The sequence below is a fragment of the Chiloscyllium punctatum genome, chromosome 30 (genome assembly GCF_047496795.1).
Source record: "Chiloscyllium punctatum isolate Juve2018m chromosome 30, sChiPun1.3, whole genome shotgun sequence".
Classification (NCBI taxonomy): Eukaryota; Metazoa; Chordata; class Chondrichthyes; order Orectolobiformes; family Hemiscylliidae; genus Chiloscyllium; species Chiloscyllium punctatum.
In genome coordinates, this window is record NC_092768.1 from 20851321 (window position 1) to 20863770 (window position 12450).

Consider the following 12450-nt stretch of genomic DNA (forward strand, 5'->3'; position numbering starts at 1 on the left):
TATCAGAGCTTCCTCAGAGGGTCTCAGTGGGCCAGGGTTGGATCTGGAGGCAGGTGGGTGCAGAACTTTGTGCTTGTGCCCTCCTTCCCCAGCTCCAACTTGTACAAGGCTCTTTTCCTGGATTTGAGGTGATTGGTTCAGGTGGTCTACCTGCCCACTAGCCCTACATATCCCTAGATGGCCAGCTGGTCCAACTGAAAGCCACTTAATAGAGGGCAACTGAGAGTTCCCAGTCAGTCTTCTCCAGAGGCATGCGGGTAGGATAGATTCAGATAAATTGCCAGGAGATAGACCACTTTGTGTAGAGTCCCAGTACAGAGTTCCCTGATAACCTTCTCCCCAATCCTATCCTCAGAGATGGGTATCCTGCTGCGGCTTTCCAGTGGGGAAAACCCAAATTGGCAGGTGAGCCTACCCTCTGGGCAGCAGTTGGCATCTCCCCGGAAAATCACATCGAGACTGTTCCGCACAGTGTGGGATCCTCACCACCCCCACTTCCCCCAATCTGAAACTACCAGAGCAGTTCAGAACCTACCTCTCGGGAAAACCCTGACAGTAGAAACATTGAAAATAGGAGCAGGCTTTGAACATTCAGCCCATCAAGCCTGTTCTGCCATTCAATATGATCATCCAAGTCAGCATCCTGTTCTCGTTTCACCCTCACATCCTTTGATCCCTTTAGCCCCAAGTGGGTTATCCAATTTCTTCTGGAATCATACATTGTTTTGACATCAACTGTGGTTTACGCGAGCAAATTCCACTAGCTGGGTGAAGAGATTTCTCCTCAGCTCAGTCCGAAATTGATTACTCGGTAATCGGTGACCCTCCCGCAATGGATCTGGACTTCCCAGTTATCGGGAACATCCTTGCTGCGTTTACCCGGTCTAATCCTGCTGGAATTTAGGAGAGCAGAGTAGAAAATCAAAAGAAAAGAAATCCCAAAAGCAATATTTGTTCGCACGTCACCATGGCAACCAGCACCTCATGCAGATCCATTTTGATGTAGAGACTATAGGCACACCAGAGTTGGGAATGAACATTTGAAATTAACACATGCCATTCATTACAATTTGTTTCTCACTGCTACGTTAATGAAGGTGCTAATCCAATTAACCAAATTAAACATATTACTAATACTTCACTAGTGTCTGCTCATCCTCATTGGTTTGGAGATCTAGGCCCTGATTGTACAAAAAAATGACAGAGTAACTGGTTTAAGAGAAATAACATTGGAGTATAGAAGCAATTCAATCTATTGTATTGGAGTTGACAGTATATAAAACGTAGGATCAAACAGGATTATTATAAACAACCTCAAAGTACAGAATAAATAGATTTATGACAGGAACTTTCAGTATACAGAATATAGGAATAGATTAATTTATGATGTAGAAGTTCATGTACAAAATATATGGAAAATTTGACTTCTAACAGACAGTGTAACTCTCTGAAATATAGGAATTATTCAACTTTTGGATACAGGAAACAATAGTATATACAATACAGGAGGAATTGAATTTATGGTGTTAGAGAAGGAATTCTGATTTATTATATGAGGTGCGACAGTATGCAACATCAAAGGAATTGTATTACTGACATAGTGGATAACAGATTATGGTCAAAGAATCAAAACAAGCCAAACTAGATTGGGTCAGCAAACACACATCTAACAAAGTAGCTAGCTGACCATTCTGGTGCCATTCATACAGAGGATGGAGGGATTGGATGCTCCAAGGTTTATCCCTTGGCCTGTGCAGGAACAAAGCAGGAGGAGGGCATGCAGTTCCACAAGCCTGCTCTGTCAGTGAAGTAGCCCATGGCTAACCAAGCAATGGAGCCCACTACATCAAGACTGGTCTAGCAACCCGCCTGGTCTATTAGTTTCCAGTCCTGCACTTGTTCCGAACCATAGTGGAGAGAGTGGCATGTCCTTACATCGCACATTACTGCAAACCAACCACCCCAACCCCCAGGGTCAGTTCCTCACCATCATTTAACCAAAAGCACTCTGCACTCCTTCAATTCTGTTTTTGTTACTTCCAGACTTGACTATTCCAATGCATTCTCCAACCTTGAGCCGTTTTTGAATTTGAACCCATCTAGAACTCAGTTATCTGTGTCTAAACTCAAATCAATTTCTACACACCAATTACCCTGTGTTGGATGACCTACATTTACATTCTATCGACATGTGCTTGCAATATGAAGGTACACACGGCCGAGTGTGGGAATATAGCATCAGAGTGCCTTCTCCTGTGCCAAAGACCTTTATAACTCTCTGACTTTATATTAGCTTCCAGTCCAGTGATGCTTTGATTTTGAAATTCTTATCCCTGTGTACAATTTGCTCCAGAAGCTCACCATTTCCTCTGGAATGTTTTTGCTGCTCCAACTCCAGGGTCCTTAGGCATTTCCAATTTTATTTGTTATATTTCTGCCATGGAGACAGGGGCATTGCTGGCCGGGCAAATATTTGTTGCCCATCTGTAATTGTCTGAAAGTCAATGGCTTGCTCGGCCATTTGGTAGGGTTGGCAAGAGCCATCCACTTTTCTGTGGATCTGGAGTCACATGTAGGTCAGATCTGGTAAAGATGGCAGACATACGGGTGGTACGATGGCACAGTGGTTAGCACTGCTGCCTCAAAGCACCAGAGATCTGGGTTCAATTCCCACCTCAGGCAACTGTCTGTGTGGAGTTTGCACATTCTCCCCATGTCTGTCTGGGTTTCCTCCGGGTGCTCCGGTTTCCTCCCACAGTCCAAAAGTATGCAGGTTAGGTGAATTGGCCGTGCTAAATCGCCTGTAGTGTTAGGTGTAGGGGAATGGGTCTCTGTGGGTTACTCTCCGGAGGGTCGGTGTGGACTTGTTGGGCCGAAGGACCTGTTTCCACATTGTAAGTAATCTAAATTAATTTCCTTTCCTAAAGGGCATTAGTCAACTAGATGGGTTTTTAATAACAATTAATGATGCTTAGCTGGTCACCACTACTGACACTAACTTGTAATTCCAGATCTTGTCTCCCCCATTGACTGGTTTGCTTACACTCACGTCGGTCCTGAATTCGGTTATCCCCTCAATTATCTTCACCTACCTCCTTAACTTAACAAACACTGTTAGGCTGAATGGGACTCATAGAGGCATCATGCTTCACCCACCTTATATAGCTCACTATCAGTTTTTGATCTTAGCTTCACTCCTATGTAACGCGTTGGGGCCCCTTGCTACATTAAAGATAAATATAAATTGCTCCTGTTGTAAGGCAGGGAAGGAGTGGTGTAACTGTCTGTAAATTCCAGGAACTGGCACAAAACCCATCATTTACCTTGCAACATATAGCAGGAAGTAGATTGACCATGGCAGGAAGAGCAGGTATTACAGTGTATACAACTAATAACATGTCTTCACAGTGAATTATTGAAAAGTGTACCCCCTTTAACATGAGCACATAAATCTAACTTTTCAATAATAAATTTGAACTGAAAGTTGCTTCGATTTTGGTGTGAGACTCTGTGAAAGCTGTTCAGAGAATTTTCAACATAAACTAACACAATGCTTGAAGGGACAAGTGCAGCCAAGAATACCTGAAGCACATTCTTCCTGAAGAACTGAAATATCTTGTAAACGCAAGGAAGAGAAACAATATTGTAAATGATATAAATGTTTGATTTGGTTAAGGTTTAGGTTTTTTGCATGCACAAGCCTTGTTTTACAACTGATTTCATAAGTATCTCTGAACACACTGATTTGAGATCTACGCTCCTGTAATTTACCTAAATCATAATCACAGGATCTCCGAGACAGGAATATTAAGCAGTCAGTGTGTTGATGCAAACATTTAAAGGGGCACTCCTGACCCAGTGCACAGAGACAGGAGTAGGGCCGCCTTCACCAAGGTGCACTTCCTAGAGATTCTTAAAAATTGATCCTGTGGATTAAATAGAGAGGTTTCATCAGGGCATTGTAGACAAATAGACACTGTTTGCTGTTGGGCAGTGTTTCAATAGACTCTATTTCCTTGTGATGCAGTTTTTAAACAGATTTGGTTTGCTCTCGGGCAGCCTTTGATTGGACATGAGGATCAGAATTTAATACCTCCCTGGTGGTAAGTTTGGTGAGCTGAGGTGAGGTGGGGCTTTAAATAGGCAGATTTATGGGAACAGCCTTTAAACACCTTTTTCCAGCCAACTCTGATTGAGGCCTGTTAACGAGTACAGGTTGTTCTACAATAACGAGCGTTTTCATTCACACAAATTCACTATAACATGATTGACGATTTGGGGACAGTGTTTCTAAATTACAAAATTTTAAAGGGTGCATTATAACACAATGCTGGCCCCATTAGTTTAAATCGTGTTGCCATGACTTGATTTTCTTATAACAAGGGACTGCACGAAAATGGAATGCCGTGTTAAAACAGACTTGTCTGTCAATCACCCCAATTTAAGGAGGAATCTGCCACTGAGGAACACCAATAAGTTTGCTTATGAGTTTCCAGGGGCCAGCGTCTTGTCCAAAGGCGCTGATCGAAGGATTTGGCATCGGAGTGGAGGGGGATGTCCGCTCTGAGCTGCACCTCACTTTGCTATTGCTGTTGACAAACCTCCTCCTCCGTGACCCCCACCTCACCACTCCCTCACTCACACGCCTTGGGTCTGGGTCCCCTCAGCGAAACCGCCAACCCCAGATTACCCATCAGCCCTCTGGCAGGGAACTGACGTGAGGGAGTGGGGATTATTTTGGCCCTTGGAATCCCTAATCTGATGGAAGACCTGCTGCAGTATAAATTTAAGGATTTGATTAGCACGAAATATCAGTGGGCCTTCTCCAACAGAGGCTCCCACTGGTTTTCGAGCTGGTGCTAAGATTTCCATGGCGAGTATTAAATTCTGCCCAAGCTCTTCCCCCCCAGTACCCCCCACCCCAACTCCATGACCAATACCTTTGGATTAATAACTGAACATGCTCTGAGAAAAACAAGAAACCATTTTGTTCTTGGCACTCCCTAAGTGTTTCTTTTGTCCTTGTCACAGTGTCCAGAGGATTAATCTTTCACTCCTGGAGGTTTCAGAGGAATTCTGGAGGCTTTGGAACCTGATCAGATGTGTGCCAGAGTTACCTGCCCTGACCCCCATTACGGGTCCCATTCGGAGTCACGGTGTTTGGCCTCAATCACTATGACAATGACCAAGATGGCACAGAGGACCATGGCAGCAATGCCCACAGCCAGGCTGACGAAGGAGTAGTTACGAGCCTGTCGGGAAGCGATCTCCGCCGATAGGTGATCACCTCGTGTCACCGCTGCCCGTGTCTGCACAGGAGAGAATAAGGCCGGTTAGTGACTGCCCTGTGCCCATTGACCGCGCCCTGCTTCGTGCCAACTCCCACCCCCCTGCTCACTGGCCAGATGCTTGGACAACTTCCCGTGTTCCTCTCCAGGACTGGATTTTGTTCACCTACCTAAGCAAGCAGACAGGTCCTGTGTGATAAGCGCCCAGTCAAAGATTACACCCGTGGGAGTACAGAACTAGCCCGTTGATTCAGTAGGACTGCAGGTGTCAGAATGGGACTCGAACCTACAACTTTCTGATCCAGGAGATATGAAGTCTATCCACTGAGGCTGGGCCGATACAAGTTTCATCCCCTTCCAGAAAGAGTTCATTCTTGCTCCAGCCTTTTCCCTTAATAATCATTCACTGCTTGGCCTCTCTCCGGCCAGAGGGAATTTGTTTTGTCAAATCTATCAATCCTGGGAGATATATTGACTCTGACGAGTACTGTCAGCAGGAACAAATCTGCTGTAAACTTTAGGCAGAGCTGTGGTTTTTTCAGCTGCTGACAGGTATTGAAGTGAATGTTTTTGGTTTCAAAGGGAAATGTGCAGAGGCATGAGTTTCTATTCATAGTCGCTGTCAGATGACCAGAAAATGAAAGGTGGTTCACCCTGTCACATACTAAACTTCATTAAACTTGAAGAGAATCATATACTGTCCTGGAATCAAAGCTTCAGCACAGGCTTAGCAGAATAAGCAGAGAGGAGCAGAAAGAGCAGAGATATTGATTTTGAAACATTGATTGCAATGAACAACCACAACATTTATTCACAGAACACCTTTAATCCGATAAAACATACGAAGGCATTTCAAAGGGGTATTATAAAGCAGATCAGACATATGTTGTTGGGACAAATGGCCAACGTTTTGGTCAGGGAAATAGATATCAACTTATTTCAAGTAAGAAAAATGGATGTAATGCTAACAGGTTTAGGGAGGTAATTCTGGAGCTTAGGGTTTCAACACTGAAGTCATTGCCACCAATGCAATTAAAATCATAGGTGCTCAAGATGCTAGACTTAGATGAGTGCAGGTATCTCAGAGGGCTGTGGAGTTGAAGGAGAGTACAGACACAGAGAATCGGTAAGATCATGGAAGAATTTGCAAACAAGCCTGAGAATATTAAAATCGAGATGGCACTCGATGGGTCCTCACTACATGTCAGCAAGCACAGGGGTGAAAGGGACAAGTTAAAGCACAGAGTGCCACAATGTTAAATGGCCTTGTTTACAGGGGAATGTGGGAAATTGACATTTTCACAATTAGCAGTAACAAAGACAAACCTCAGGCTTTCAGATAAACTGATAAAGAATTGAAGTGAGGAGAGTTTGCAAAGTTAGAAATAGTGTTGCCTTTATTGGTCAGTGCATTGATTAAAGGAGTTGGAAGGTCATTTTGAGGCTGTACATGACATTGGTTAGGCCACTTTTGGAATTCTGGTCTTCCTGCTGCAGAATTTGTGAAACTTGAAAGGGCTTAGAAAAGATTTAAGGATGTTGCTGGGGTTGGAGGGTTTGAGCTATAGGGAGAGGCTGAATAGGCTGGAGGCTGAATAGGCTAGAGTATCAGTGGCTGAGGGGTGACCTTAAAGAGGTTTATAAAATCACAAGGAGCATGGATAGGGTAAATAGACAAGGTCTTTTCCAAATCTGGAGGGCATAGGTTTAGGAAAGATTTAGAAAGTACTTAAGGGGCAACATTTTCATGCAGAGGGTGGTGTGTGTATGGAATGAGCTGCCAGAGGAAGTGGTGGAAGCTAGTACAATTACGGCATTTAAAAGTCATCTGGATGGGTTTATGAATAGGAAGGATTTAGAGGGATAGGAGCCAAGTGCTGACAAATGGGACTAGGTTCGTTTCGGATATCTGGTCAGTATGGACGAGTTGGACTGAGGGGTTTGTTTCCGTGCAGTACAACTCTGTGACTTTATCGTGGCAATGTGGATATGAAGATGCTCACCTCGAGGTCAAAAGTGACACAAAGTGATAAAACTGCTGGGTTTAGTCTGAGACAGTTCAAGAAGGCAACTCACCACAAACTTCTAAAGGAAACTAGGGACAGGCAATAAATGCTGGCCCAGCCAGTGATGCCCACATCCCACAAATGAATTTTAAAAATTGCTCGAGAAGAGAGATGCAGTTGGTTATTTGTGAATGTATATTTGTTAGAAATTTCTGTTCAGCCTGTATTGGATATCAGATGAGTAATTTGATAATCAAAGCAAGGATACTCCTTTATGATACAGCAGAATATTCCATTACCTGCTATTTCAACAGATATGCTAACCGTTTTCCATAATCTGTTTCCAGCTCAGTGATACAGACATATTTACTTCTGATGAGTGATACATTTACACTTGCATGTTAAAATACTGAAAATAAATCCATGAAAAAGCAAAATTGACTGTCCACCGATCCTGTAAAATGGCCAACCAATTTTAGTTGACAAAAATCATTTTATTGATTCAGAAAAGATTTACAAGGATGTTGCCAGGGTTGGAGGATATGAGCTATAGGGAGAGGCTGAACAGTATTGGGCTGTTTTCCCTGGAGCGTCGGAGGCTGAGGAGTGACCTACAGGGGCAGCACGGTGGCTCAGAGGTTAGCACTGCTGCCTTATAGCACCAGGGTCCCAGGTTTGATTCCAGCCTCGGGCAACTGTCTGTGTGGAGTTTGCACATTCTCCCAGTGTCTGGGTGGGTTTCCTCCGGGTGCTCTGGTTTCCTCCCACAGTCCAAAGATATGCAGGCCAGGTGAATTGGTCATGATAAATTGCCCATAGTGGTAGCTGCATTAGTCAGAGGGTGGGTTACTCTTCGGAGGGTCGGAATGAACCTGTTGGGCTGAAGGGCCTGTTTCCATACTGTAGGGAATCTAATCTTGTAGAGGTTTTACAAAATTATGAGGTGCATGGATAGGGTAAATAGGCAAAGTATTTTCCCAAAGTCGGGGAGTCCAGAACTAGAGGGCATAGGTTTAGTGTGAGAGGGAAAAGATATAAAAGAGACCTAAGGAGCAACTTTTTCACACAGAGAGGAGTACGTGTATGGAATGAGCTGCCAGAGGAAGTGGTGGAGGCTGGTACATTTGCAACACTTAAGAGGCATCTGGACGGGTATATGAATAGGAAATGTTTAGAGGGATATGGGCCGGGTACTGGCAGGTGGGACTAGATTGGGTTGGGATATCTGGTCGGCATGGACGGGTTGGACCGAAGGGTTTGTTTCCATGCTGGACATCTCTATGACTCTATTTAGCATTGGGACCGTTCTCCTATAGCTTTTTGGTGCTTTCTTAGTCCAAAAGATTTTACCTTGTCAGGTGGGACTTTAATATTGGAGTCAGGTTGTGAATCAAATATAATAATTTCTACAATTTCAGATTTACCAAATTGGGAGCAGAGGGAAATAGTCAATACTAAGAACAGCAAGAAAAGTTTGATCTTAAAAAGCGAATAATGAGAGATAATCAGCAAAAAATGCAATCGAGAACACAGACGCAACATCTTTACCCAAAAGGTGTGAGAGTATGGAACTTGTGAACGCAGGAAGTGGTTGAAGTGAACAACATAAATGCATTAAAAGGAAAGCTGGGCAAGGATTTGAAGGAGAATTGATTAAATTGTCCCAATGATAAATTTTGACGGGGAAAGATGGGAAAGAGACTTGAATAGTGCAGTAAGGATTGACTGGACAGAATGGCCTGTTGCTGTTCTATAAATCCTATATTGTCCAATGTCATTTTCATGTTGTGTTGTTGGATTTTAATATTGTAAGATCAAATTGTAATGGCAAACAAACTAAACGAAAACTCGATTAAACACAAACCATTGAAGCTGTCACTAGAATGTATCTCAGAGCTGGAATAAGGCCAACTGACAGGGCTCTCTTTCCCTCTGAAAATTTGCTTCGAGTGAGTGGAGTGATGAAGACGTTTACCTCCAGTGCTTTAATAATAGCAATGATCCCTGTTGGCCAGAAGCAGCACACTGTGGTCAACACTGCGATTGGCAAGTAGTCATGAGGCGGCCTTTGCGGTTCCAAGATCCGGAATCCTGAAGGGATCTGAGACTGCTGCATGCCCGAAGTGATCCCAGTGTATCCTGGCAAGTAGGGTGGAGGATGCTGGAATGAAATAAGAAAGTGTTGCTTGATAACCCTTTGCAGCTGTAATAACGCTGCGGATGGATTCACTGTCAGGAGTCACACAAAGCACCGAGAGTTGTATTGATATGATAGGAACCGGTGGGATCTCAGTTGTACAGCCCCAGCCTAATCTAACTGTCCAGTGACTTTACTAAATCAGGGCAGGATGTGAAGTCAGCAATGTACCCAATCCCGTCCCAAGGTGTGGGTCGGCTAAAGTGGCTTTACAGTGAACCTGCTGCTCACTTTGCACGGTTCATAAACCCCTCCTCTGACGGCAGGATTTGCTCTGATTGGCCTTGGAGGTATTTTGTGAATTCTGGAGTTCATTCACGATGCTCCAGCTAACTCGTTTCCTCCTGGACATAGATTTTGTACGTTCAGTTGGAAAGAAAACACAGGCGCAGTGTGAAACAGGCTGCCAACACATCAGAGTTCCATCTTGCAATCTGACCCGGTGGGGGCTGAAGTCAGAGTCAAAAAGTGTGGCACTGGAAAAGCGCAGCTGAATGGGCAGCATCCGGGGAGCAGGAAAGTCGATGTTTCGAGCATAAGCTCTTCATCAGGAACTTTTTGACTCAGATCTCCAGCATCTACAGTCCTGACTTTCTCCTGGGCCTGACGTCAGCCCAAGATAAATTGCTGCAAAAGTAGAAACTGCTGAAGAAACTCTGCACCTATCGGAAAGATATTCTAAAACTTGACAAGGTTCAGAAAAGATTTACAAGGATGTTGCCAGGGTTGGAAGGTTTGAGCTACAGGGAGAGGCTGAATAGGCTGGAGCTGTTTTCCCGGGAGTATTGGAGGTTGAGGGATGACCTTATAGAGGTACATAAAGTCATGAGGGGCATAGATAGGGTAAATAGACAAAGTCTTTTCCCTGGGGTGGGGGAGTCCAGAACTAGAGGGCATAGGTTTAGGGTGAGAGGGGAAAGATATAAAAGAGACCTAAGGGGGAACCTTTTCACACAGAGGGCAGTGTGTGTATAGAATGAGCTGCCAGAGGAAGTGGTGGAGGCTGGTACAATTGCAACATTTAAAAGGCACCTGGATGGGTATATGAATAGGAAGGGTTTGGAGGGATATGGGTTGGGTGCTGGCAGGTGGGACTAGATTAAGTTACGATATTGAGTTGGACCGAAGGGTCTGCTTCCGTACTATACATCTCTATAACTCTATCTGTGGAGAGAAAGCAGAGTTAACATTTTGGGTCCAGCGATCCTTCTTCAGGACGACATTGCTACCTTAAATGGAAAGTTTTCCCCTCATTACAGGGACTCTTGACAATATGGAACCATGTGCAACAAATAAAATCCCATTCAGTTGTAATTTTGAGCAAGATCTAGAGCCAGATTTGTATTGAACATTCCTGCATATCCCCGATTCCCTGGGTCATCTAGAATCCATCTACCTCTGCCTTAAAAGTATTGAAAGACTCTGCATCCACTGCCTTTGAACAAGGGAATTCCAAAGACAAACTGCTTTTTCCCAAAAATAATGTAACCTGCAACAAGAACAAATCTGTGATCCCTTCAGATCCTAAGAAACATCTCATATACAGTGTTTATAAATTGAATTGAACAAAATAGAAACATTTGAAAGTAAATCCAATCCTCTCACAGCGTTTCTGTTTGTATTCCTCATTGTACCATCTCCCACTCTTCCAATCTCACTACTGCCTTGCTAAAAGGGACATTAGCTCTGCATCTGGAAAGTGAGGATGACAAGAGAAATAATTGTTGGCTTCATGTTTCCTCTCAAACTGAACAATCTTACTTCTCCCCAGAGGCAATTCACTTTTACAATCCATTAGACTGACATGACAGATGTAGTGTGTGGTCATCTCAGGTCAAAGACATCCCCCCATGAAATGACAAACACCCATCTAAACATTTTTAATTGCAAAGCTATACTTTATTTATAAAAAAAATTGATATACATAGATAGTCACTAGAGTGGCTCGATTCTGTACATTTTTTGTATTAATGAGAAACAGACAAACAGTGGAATATAACTTTCTGGAGGTTCCAACAAACAAACCCAAATCATGTCTTACCCAGGCAAGATAATAGTTACGTGAGGCACCGAGAGGATCCGAAAACTGAACGGACCCCCATTGTACTTGTGTCAAAAGACCTTGGACCGTGGTCTTTTCCCACTGTGCCTTGCCCCAGGCATTAGTGTGTCCCTCAGCACCTCGGAATGTGCCAGTCTGTATCACTAAATCAGGGTCAACTCCTTGGTCTGGAAGGGCGGCACGGTGGCACAGTGGTTAGCACTGCTGCCTTACAGCACCAGAGACCCGGGTTCAATTCCCGCCTCGGGCGACTGACTGTGTGGAGTTTGCACATTCTCCCCGTGTCTGCGTGGGTTTCCTCCGGGTGCTCCGGTTTCCTCCCACAGTCCAAAGATGTGCAGGTCAGGTGAATTGGCCATGCTAAATTGCCCATAGTGTTAGGTAAGGGGTAAATGTAGGGGTATGGGTGGGTTGCGCTTTGGCGGGGTGGTGTGGACTTATTGGGCCGAAGGGCCTGTTTCCACACTGTAAGTAATCTAAATCTAAATCAACAAGTTTCGGTCAGACCAAAGAGCATTTTTCACTGAGTGGATGGTCCTCCAGGCGCAGTTGACGTTTGTCTCGGTGTGTGTCCCAGGGAACAGCCCGTACAGCGCGAGTTCCGTGTCACAGAGCTGCTCGGGTCAAACCACGACAGAAACCACTGCAACTTTCTCTCCCCCTCCCCCTCCCCCTCCCAAATTCCTGAGGCCAACAAAGGTATGAGTGCACTCTCTCCTCCAGCCTAGCATGGTGTCTTCCCTCCCTCAGTTCACCAGCAATTACTCGGAACTCAGTGGCAGTGACTGGCATCAGTCATTCCACAGAATGCAGACAGACGCTGCAGGCTGCTTGTTTCAACAAAACCTGCGGCAGGTTGGAGGAGGAAGACTTCTCCTGCTGCTTTTCCCCCACCCG

At 44.5% G+C, this 12450-nt stretch overlaps 1 protein-coding gene across 2 annotated transcripts in view; it reads right to left on the reverse strand.

Annotated features, from left to right (window-relative positions):
• Window positions 1-1242: 1242 nt before the first annotated feature.
• Window positions 1243-12450, reverse strand: part of LOC140455244 (proline-rich transmembrane protein 1-like) — a 41502-nt gene continuing 30294 nt past the window's right edge. For both annotated transcript variants that reach the window (XM_072549969.1, XM_072549970.1), the window contains exons 3-4: window positions 9270-9455; window positions 1243-5309 (exon numbers count right to left, since the gene is read on the reverse strand). In XM_072549969.1, coding sequence (XP_072406070.1) covers window positions 5133-5309; window positions 9270-9455 — 363 coding nt within the window. In that variant the 3' untranslated portion in view covers window positions 1243-5132. The remainder of the gene's footprint in view (window positions 5310-9269; window positions 9456-12450) is intronic.